The 9,437-nt window shown below is 47.3% G+C and overlaps 1 protein-coding gene across 3 annotated transcripts in view; it reads right to left on the reverse strand.

The window, feature by feature from the left end:
* Positions 1 to 1,376, reverse strand: part of NKAIN4 (sodium/potassium transporting ATPase interacting 4) — a 50,762-nt gene extending 49,386 nt beyond the window's left edge. Inside the window, exon 1 of one of the 3 annotated variants that reach the window (XR_005628677.1) lies at positions 1,014 to 1,376. Coding sequence is in view for 1 of the 3 variants with exons in the window: in XM_039719368.1 (XP_039575302.1) it covers positions 1,014 to 1,067 (54 nt within the window). In the remaining 2 variants the exon portion in view is untranslated. The remainder of the gene's footprint in view (positions 1 to 1,013) is intronic. The other 2 variants (XR_005628676.1, XM_039719368.1) reach the window with 2 other exon arrangements.
* Between the last annotated feature and the right edge of the window lie 8,061 nt (positions 1,377 to 9,437).

A 9,437-nucleotide genomic window follows, 5' to 3' on the forward strand; every position in this document is an offset into this window, starting at 1 on the left:
CAATTTTAGGCTGATGGGTATCATTTCAAAACTAGCAGGTTCCCAGTTTTCCTCTCCCACCCTCAGTCCTGTGCCTGCTCCCTGACTCTTTGCAGGAAAAGAAACGTTGTCACAGCACCAAACTCCAAAACAAAGAGTTTTAACTAAACTCAATCCTTGGCACCAGCAAACTATTCAAAAGAACTTCGCAGGAAGCCTGCCCTTTCCTGCGCGCTGCTAATGCTCCAAAAGAAAGCAAATTTGGGGCACGGCAATGAAATTAAAATTCTAGATGGTGTCATTTCCTTTTTAAGGCTGGAGGAGCCCTGGAGCCCATTAGCTATTGACAAGAAGGGGACCCTCCAGACCCAGGCTGGATGCGCAGACACTCAGGGAACAACCAGACCTTTGTTTATCATCTATGCAGATGTCATAAGGATCAGGAACCCGCACCCGCCAAGGACCGACCCATTCCCACCAGGAACCGCACTCTCCGCACACTGGGAAGTTTATTCCTACATAAATATATCCGTATAACAGGCACATTCTAACTAAGCACTTCATCCCGAGGAGGTTTGAAATAATTCCTTCCGAGCCAGCACAAACCCCAGCAGGGTGGGATGCGGGTGACCAGGGTGGGATGCAGGTGGACCCCTCCACGAGAGAGGCTGAAGGTACCGGTGGGTTTGTGCACCTATGAAGTTTGGTTTGGTTTGCAACATCGCCACCGAGGCGCCGGGACTCCTCTCAAAGAGTAATTTTCTTATTTTTTTCAGTTGTATTTCATAAGCACAAACTTATTAATTGAAAACTACTCTTTACATCCCCCCCCTTTTTTCTTTTTTTTGTTTTTTGAGTTTTAAGCAAAATCTCCCCGCAGCGCAGCCCACATCCCTCCACCTCGCTGCTCCGAGCCCAAGTTGCGGAGGAGCGCAGCCCTGCCGGGGCAGCGGGCACCGAGGCGCTTTTGTTCGCGGCCCCGTCCCGGCGAGCCGGACCCGCGGCTCCCCCCGACGCCGAGCGCCTCCACTCACCAGCTGCAAAGTGCAGAGGAAGATGAGGGTGCAGCGGCCGGTGCAGCATCCCATGGTCCCCGAGCAGCGGGGGCAGGGCAGGGGCAGCCCGGTGGCCGCGGCCCCGCCGCGCTGGGGCTGCGCTCGCTCCGGAGGTCGCTCGGTGCCGCTCGCTCGGTGCCGGCTGCCGGAGCCCCTCCGGGAGCCGGGGAGGAGGCGAGCGGGGCCACAGCTTAAAAGGGCAACGCTCCGGCGGCGCTGCCGTCCCGCAGGCTGGGCGGGCTGGCGGGGCGGGGGCTGCCGCCAACGCCGGGATGCGCCCCCCGGGCCCCCGCAGGCGCGCTGGGATGCTCCGGCCCCGGCCCCGGCCCTCCCCCGGGAGGCGGGGGCAGCTGCGATTCCCCGGACCGGGCAGACCCTCGTGTTTGTGCCGTCCGGACGCGGGAGTGGCGGTGCTGGGGCGGAGGGCTGTGCTGGCCAGGTGTGCGTGCAGGACGCACCGCCTGCGGAGCTCCCCTCCTCTTCCCACGTGTGATCCCCCGTGCAGGTGCTGGCGTGTTCACCCTGGACATTATGAAGCCCCAAAGTAACCTAAAATGCAGTGGTTTGTCAGAGAGGATGCACATGGAAAACAAACTCCTAAAGGGCGATAAGACACGGGATTCTTTAAAATTCATGTTTATGGGTATTTTACAGTGTACCCAGGCTTGAGAAGGAACCCAGCTGACTGGGAGCAGAGGGATGTAGCAGAGCATCACTCTGCTTCCAAAAGTGCTTCTATCTGAGCACCTTCTATGCCCCACTCGCTGTACCCTGCAGCTGTAGGAAAGCAACTCAGTCGACTTTAATTGTGAACAGCAGAGCAAATCCACAATCACAGAACCGCCTCCTTTACGTGCCCACCTTCCCACCACCTCTCCTGCTGAAGGAGAAGCAGGATCCAGAAGGCACGGCTCATGCCAGCCCAGCCTGTGCACGCACTTGTGGCCGGCCCGAGGAGCAGGTCACACGCCACACGCTGCGGCTGGGACAGACTTGCTGCTAAGCTCAGCACAACAGGATAAGAAGCTTTGGGAGAGCCTCATCTGGTGACAAGGTCGTCTCTTTGCAATCTCCGGTGGCTCCAGCGTCTGCACAACAGTTTGTTCTGTCGCCTCTGGCTGTCCCTTCTTCCTCTGAAGCAAGTCAGGGTTTCATTTCTGCCTCCCGAGCAGGGTGTGACTCCCCACCAGCAGTGATCGGCTCCACTTCCAGTTTAAATAAGCACAGCCCGCTGCTCCTTGCAGTGGGGTGAGAGGAGGTGGCAGCTGAAATCGTAGCAGCTCTGCATTTCACTCGAGGAAAGCTCTGCCTGCCCATATCCAAAGGAAGCAGGATTGGTCCTCAAGTGCTAGGAATGTTTAAAACCTTATATTAACAACATTATTGTTATTCACATCAGCCATGGGGAGAAAGAGAACAAACAAACAAACCAAGTCTGAATACCTGAGATTAGAAGGCAGACTCTGAATTGATCACAAATCCTTCTGGTTTTAAATGGTAAAATGTATTGATTATCTGACCTGTGCACTGTGCATAACCAAGGCATCAATTAGTGCAATCAGGTACAATAAAACACATTTTATTATAGGTGAAAGGAAAACACCCAGAGAAGAAACACCCCGAGAAGAAACACCCTGAGAAGAAACCAATTTTTTTCACCCAAAAAACTGTGGACCGAGGAAGCTTTGGCAGTATTCATATTCCCCAGAAGGTGGATTTTGAATGGAAAAGGCAACGGAGCAAAGATCAGTTTATTTTTTCATGAATGCAGATAAAACATTCCTCACAAACTACACAGGGAGGTCTCATTCTGCACTGTACGGTCAGGCAACTGACATCAGAATTAGAAAGGAGCTCAAGCTGGCCAAAAGCAGCCTGGGGTTAGGCTGGACTTGTTATGTGCTCTGGAAACTGCTGGGAACAGCAGGGGAAAGCTGGGATACAGCCATGCAGGTTAGAACCTGGCTTTTGTGCCAGTTCTTAAGGTTTTCTGCATCTCTTGTTCCACCTCCTGCTTCTAAAAACCTCCTGTAGGCATTGCTATTTTCCAGCTCAGTTGTACTGCAAAGGAGACACAGTGTGAAACAGCAAAAGGTATTGCTGCTGAAGGGCTAAGCTTGACAGAAATAGGATTTTTTCCACCTGCATTTTTATCTTGATAAGCTGTGGGAAAGCAAGCATGGCTTGGCTAGGACTCCACATGCATGTGAAGGAAAACACACACTTTCCTGAGCTTTTTAATAAGGTTGAGGCCACAGGGATAACACAACCTGTACCTCAAAGAGAGACTTAAAACTACCAGAGCCTGATATTATAATCTTCATTCATATGACTTCTTACCTGTGTATCTGACCATCTGAATTCCTGCATGACTGCTGCAGGACCATGCATCTACCTTGAAAGTTTAATTCATAAAACCAACTACAACGTTAATTTTGCAAAAAAAGAAAGAAAATCAAAATTTCTCAGTACCTTGAATATTTTATTTCCTGAAGTATAAACGCACCGTCAGCTTTTGATGGATGAAATGTTGCTTCAAGAGTTCAGTCTGAATGTTAAGAAGGATTTTTCCTGATTAAGAGGTTCTGGATGGGGTGTGAGTGATTCTTAGCAGGGATATTGGTGTACAGGGATATGTGTGCACAGAGCAGGGCAGTCACAGGCAGCTGCATCCCTCACCATCAGGAGAGGACCAAGGACAAAGAATTGGTCAAGCAGTCGTATTACTGCAGCCCTCTCCAAATGCCAGGCCACAGGGATGTTTAAGAGATCCTGGTTGTTTCTTTTACACTCCTTTAATTCCTGAGGATGTGCCTGTATTTTAAGATTCTGATGCATGTCCTGACTTCGTGGAGGAAATGGAATCCCTCCATGGAGTGGGAAACATCCTCAGGTTCAAATGATGCTGCAAAGGTTGAACATCCCTGCTCTTAGACAGGGTTTAAATCAGGAACCTCTTCCCATCCAAATGTATTGTTGCATGGATCCAGCTGCATTGCCAGGGGTGACTAACCTTAGCTAGTGGGACCTTGTTATCACCTGTCTGATTACATCCAAATTTCTGGGAAGAGTCAGAGGTTTACTTTAGAAGAGATGAAGAAACAAAGTTAGCACACTTGAAACAAAGCCGCAGTACCTTACCACAGCTTGTTATCTCTAATACCTGCAGCCTCCTCGCTCTGACAGATCAAGAGGAGCAGCAGAGGCTGAAAGTATTAGCTGGGGACGTGTCTCTTCACAGCCAAACCCTGTAATTGTCACAGCTGCTGAAGGCTGGAGATGCTCTTACATCCCACGGTACCATGGGGTGCATTATTCCACTCAGTTCATTTACATCCACCTCCTCTCCATTTTAATAACGTCAGCTGGGTCACGGTGCCTTTGCAGATGTCTGATCAAACACAGAGGTGTCAGAGTGTTCCAACCTTTCCATCCACACCCCAAAGGCAAAGGCTGCCTGTCCCAGAGCTAATCAGGCAGCCTGCTCCCCTGCTCCAGGGCACACAGCAGCCTTCCCAAGGTGCCGTGTCACATCCCATTTCTGTGTCACAAGTAGAAGTAAGCCCTACTGCCAGTGGCCTGAGTGATGGCAGCTCAGCACTGCACACAGCAGGATTTCCTGCAGACACATCCAAAATGATCACTGGCAAGTCTGCACATGCAAGGTGGGTGAGCTGTGAAGCCTCCTGCCACAGGACACTGTGGAAGTTTGAAATGTACAATTGAATTAGGATAAATCATGAGAAGGACAGGGCTCTCTCCCATCTCCTCAAGACTAACATTGGATGCAGGGAGAGGATCTAACTGCTGGTGACTCGAGGTTGCCTCCAGTCACCTTGAGCAGCCAGCTCTGGCTGTAAAAACTGAACTCTGTGATGTGTCCCACGTCTTATTGAAGACTTTCAGCATAAAGATAACTGAACCAACTAGAAAGAGAGTATGAAAAAAAGAACAAGAACTCTTGATCTTATTGAAGACTTTCAGCATAGAGAAAGATTACTGAACCAACTAGAAAGAGAGTATGAAAAAAAGAACAAGAACTCTTGACCTTCTAATTTTAAACTTTTAATTTTTCAAACCTGCCATTACCCTGGGCTAATAACTGCTGCTCTGGGACTGAAGCCAAGACTATCATGGTAGAAGACCCAAGAGAGGTGTCAATAGCCCAGACATGTCCTTCTTCTCTCCAGAGGGACCAGAGAGGCAGAGAAGCCCAAACTGAGCAGCATCACAGTGGCACAGCCTCAGCAGGCCATGGCACACTGAACTTTCCCTCCTTTTTCAGCCTGGCAAATTAATTGCTGAAGAAAACAGCCTGGTGACAGCAAAGCACAATGTTTCAGAAATTGTTCTCATCGCTGCACAAGAAAGGAGAAATTCTCAATGACTTCTATGCTTTGAAATGGTTTTCCTGCAGCCCAGGGCAATCTGTAAAATTCATCGAACTGGTGTGTGAAATCTGTCATTTTCTGTCTGATCCCTGTGAAGTCTCCAACGTTGGGGGGAGCAGCTCCTAATCAGGGCTTTTCGTCATTTTTACACCACCATCGTCTTCATTTCACATTTGTAATTCTCTAATATTAACTTGCTGAGCTGCACAACAAATTCTCATCACTCTTTGATGAGCAGGTGGAGGGTGGCAGAGGCAGAAGGCAGATTCACCAAGTTCTCTGGTATATCACAGTAACAGCAAGAGGAACAATTTGTCCATATCTGACTGATGCAGCTGCCTTGTTTGTGAGATCAAGGCCTGTATGAAGGAAAACCGACTGGCATCCTTCCTCCCCTGGATCAAACACATCAGCAGCATCCATTTGGAGTCAAGGTTCAAATTCACACCTTTACAGATTTGCTAATGTGGTAATTCTGCCATAACATCCCACAAAAGCCTCTCACAACCCTCTTTGCTCTATTTCTCCACGGCTATAAAGGAAAAACATAGAGACAGACACACCCTGGAGGCTGTCAGCATATTTGTTAGTCTGAGGGGGTGCCTTGTGCCACAGACCACCTCACCTGAGCAGCAGCACTGAAAATCCTCCCTCATCCACTGAAATTCCTCACCTGTCTTATTGGTCTGGAGACCAAAACATGTAACAACTTCAGAAAGGCTGCTCAAACTAGTGCTGTAGTAGCTCTGGGCAAGGCATGTGCAGGGATAGGACCCAGGGAACACCATGGAGTTGTGTTAGGAGAGGTTTAGGTTGGATATTTGGAACGGGTTCTGCCCCCAGAGGGTGGCTGGGCATTGGAGCAGCTCCCCAGGGAAGTGATCTTGCCTCCCAGACTGGCAGAGCTCACAGAGTGTTTGGACAATGCTCTCCGGCACATGAAGGAATTGTTTTGTGCAGGGCCAGGAGCTCGATGGATCCTTGTACCTTCCAACCTAGGATATTCCATGATTCTGTGTCAGCATTCCTGACAAAACAGGCACAGCCGGGAGCAGAGAGGAGGCAGTGCCAGAAGGGTTAAACCCTGCAGGAGAAGCACAGCTGACACCCCAGCACCTCAGCCATGCAATCCGAGTAGCTGGCACGACTGCAGCCACATTTCCAGCCGCAGTTTCACTAGGCACTGTGACCAAGGAGTAATTCAATGCAGCTGCCAAGGTCCCTGGGTATTGATACCGAGTGATTATTCAAGGTTTCCATGCAACAGTTGCATTTCTCAAATGATATGACAAAAAAGAGAGCCTGAAGGGTGAGAGCAATCTCCAGTTTCAGGCACTGGCTTAGGGTGCTCTCATTTAGAAACACTGCTTCCCCATTTGCTTAGGAATCATTTCTTCCTCTCAAATGATTACAAACTTCCCCCAGCCAATTTAACAAGTCTCAAGTGACATGATGGAGAAGAAATCAATAACGAGTTTCTTTTAGTGTGTCTCTTGAAGGACATCTGCAGCAGTGTGGGTGTGCAGTGTCAGGAGCGGGCGTTTGTGAGTCCTGCCCCAAGAAGGGATGGACATGCAGCCAAAGATATTCCAACATACACACACACACAGACCCAGCTATTTTTCTGCTGTGTTTTCAGTGATATTCTCTCAAATCCTAGGGAGAGCTAAGGCGTATTAAGAAGTCAGCAGTGGCAGGTGCCACCAGGCTGAGGGAGCATTTTTTACACACATTTACTTAAGAAAGACTTAATTGCCTTGGAAATAAGCCACTTGAACCAGCCTCCCAGAGTTCATTCTGAATATCCACAGAGCAGATTCAAGCAGCACTTCCAGGCTTTTGCCCTCTCCTGGACCGAGCTGGCCACTTTGACAGCTTTGACTGACAGTGCTACAGACTGTGATGTGACACACATGGATGTGACATAAACACAAAGTTAAAGCTGCGTGGAGTAACAGCTGCCTTTAAAAGAAAAGGTTTTGATTTCCTGTTTGCTGTTCTAATATCAGAGTAAAGCTTCCTGTGGTCTCATGTAAAAGCTTTCCATATTTTGTTCAATTTTTGAAATGAAAAAAAATGTGCACAGGGAGAAGGACTGATGGGGGTTTATAAATAAAAGTATTTGCTTAAGTTTTGTTTCAGCTCTAGCTCTGAGGTGGAAAAATATAATGAAAGGATGTCTGAGTGACCTGATGGGTAGCAGAAATAGACACATTAAAATGCCCTCCCAGCTGTGTGGGGGAGTGGGCACAGGGAGCTCAATCAGAAGTGATTTCCCTATAAATATGCAGAGGAAGGATGGGGGCTGATTACTGTCCTGATCTTGTCTGTGCTTTGAAGAGCTGGACATGAAATTCAGTGCTGGAGCCTGTGGTGTGTGGTCATGGCATAGGCAGGACTGTGATTTAGCTGTAGGACCAAAGCCCTGCCTAAACTCTGGCTTCTGGTGCCTGACCACGAGCAGGGCTGTGCTGGTCATTAGATGGAGTTACTGATTCATGTCAGTGTCCAGTTAACTGAGGAAATATATCAGAAAACATGGGTTTCTCAGCTGAAAAGGAAGGAAAAAAAGTAATATTCCCTTGTACAAGGAAAGGGAAGAGGCTGTTTTATTAAGTGCATGTGACATTTCTGTAGCTTAATGGCAATATTCATTGTAGCTGACTAGGCTTGCTAGACTGTGACTGCCAAATGCAATGAGTATCAATAGCCCTGAGTGCTATGATTAATAAAAATATCTTATTCATTCAGCATAACAAATACTAATATAAAAATAAACATTTAATAACAACTGGTGTTTCATTCCATGGCAGAAAATATGTCACATACAATTTTTCTAGTATTTTTTAAATGTGACATAAGATTAGTAGGAATCTTCTGTCGAGATTTACAAAAATAAGACCCTCCCCAAAGTCACTGTGAACTCTCAAGCTCTTAAAGTTGAAAATGAGGTGAAGCCTTTGGTGGCTCAGGTGACAAGCTGCAGCTCCCAGGGTGCTGCTCAGAGCAGGCAACACAGAAATACCAAAAAACCCTGCAGGAAAAGGGTGTTACCACAGTCCCATCGATTAACCAGACCTCTCCTGGCGCTAGAAGGGCTGAGTTTGGGGTGGCATGATTATTCACACAGTTCCAGACACAGCTCTGAGTTACAGCCACACTTCTGTGTTACATCCACAGTTGTACTTTATTCACACAGTTACATAAGTCACACACACGGTGACAATGCAGGACTCCAGTGGTGACATTCATCATGCAAACAGGTCCATTCCTCGCTCCTTGCTCCTCAGATTTATTAAGTAGATTTATCTAAGAAGGGATCTGCATTTCTTCTTGTTCCCCTTCAATTTAAGTGTTGTGGCATCCTGATATAGTGGCTCATCTCAGGTGTGTTGGGAGGGAAAAAGGCAATAAAAATTCAGTTTCTCAGTCCATGACAAGTGCTGCTACCAGTGAGGGTTGTAATTCAGCCCACAAAGGCATCAGTAAACAAGTCCAAAAAGGCTTTTGCCTTTAATATTTGAGGCTCAGACTGTCAGATATTCTAGAAGAGAATATTTCAGGTATTTTTGTGCCATTTAAACTGAGAGGTAATGCCGCTTCATTAATGTCAAGGACTGCAATACTTAATAACCAAAATCTAGTCTTATTAATAGATTAGAAAGGGTTTAGTAAATCTGTAAAACAGGAAAAAGTGAAAATGAATGCTCTTTGGTTTAAATCCTATTCCAGAGATTTTTTTTTCTCGGAGAAGTTTCAATGCCATCATACAAAATCATTAGTTTACAAGCAAAATTGCACACTAGGTAGCTTATCTTAGTAAGTTTCCACTTGCTGTTAGTCTTCTTCACTGCAATTATGGTGAACTTATTCATGAAATCTCTGCAGAATTTGGCTCTGGCTGCTTTCTGTGCTCTCAAATCAGACTGACCTTTACATGTTTGCATATTGTCCTTTTGAAGCCAAGCAAAATGATTTCTATCTGGAAAATCTCAACATGGAAAACAGCTCA

This window comes from Passer montanus, unplaced genomic scaffold (genome assembly GCF_014805655.1).
Source record: "Passer montanus isolate IOZ18808 unplaced genomic scaffold, ASM1480565v1 scaffold41, whole genome shotgun sequence".
Lineage (NCBI taxonomy): Eukaryota > Metazoa > Chordata > Aves > Passeriformes > Passeridae > Passer > Passer montanus.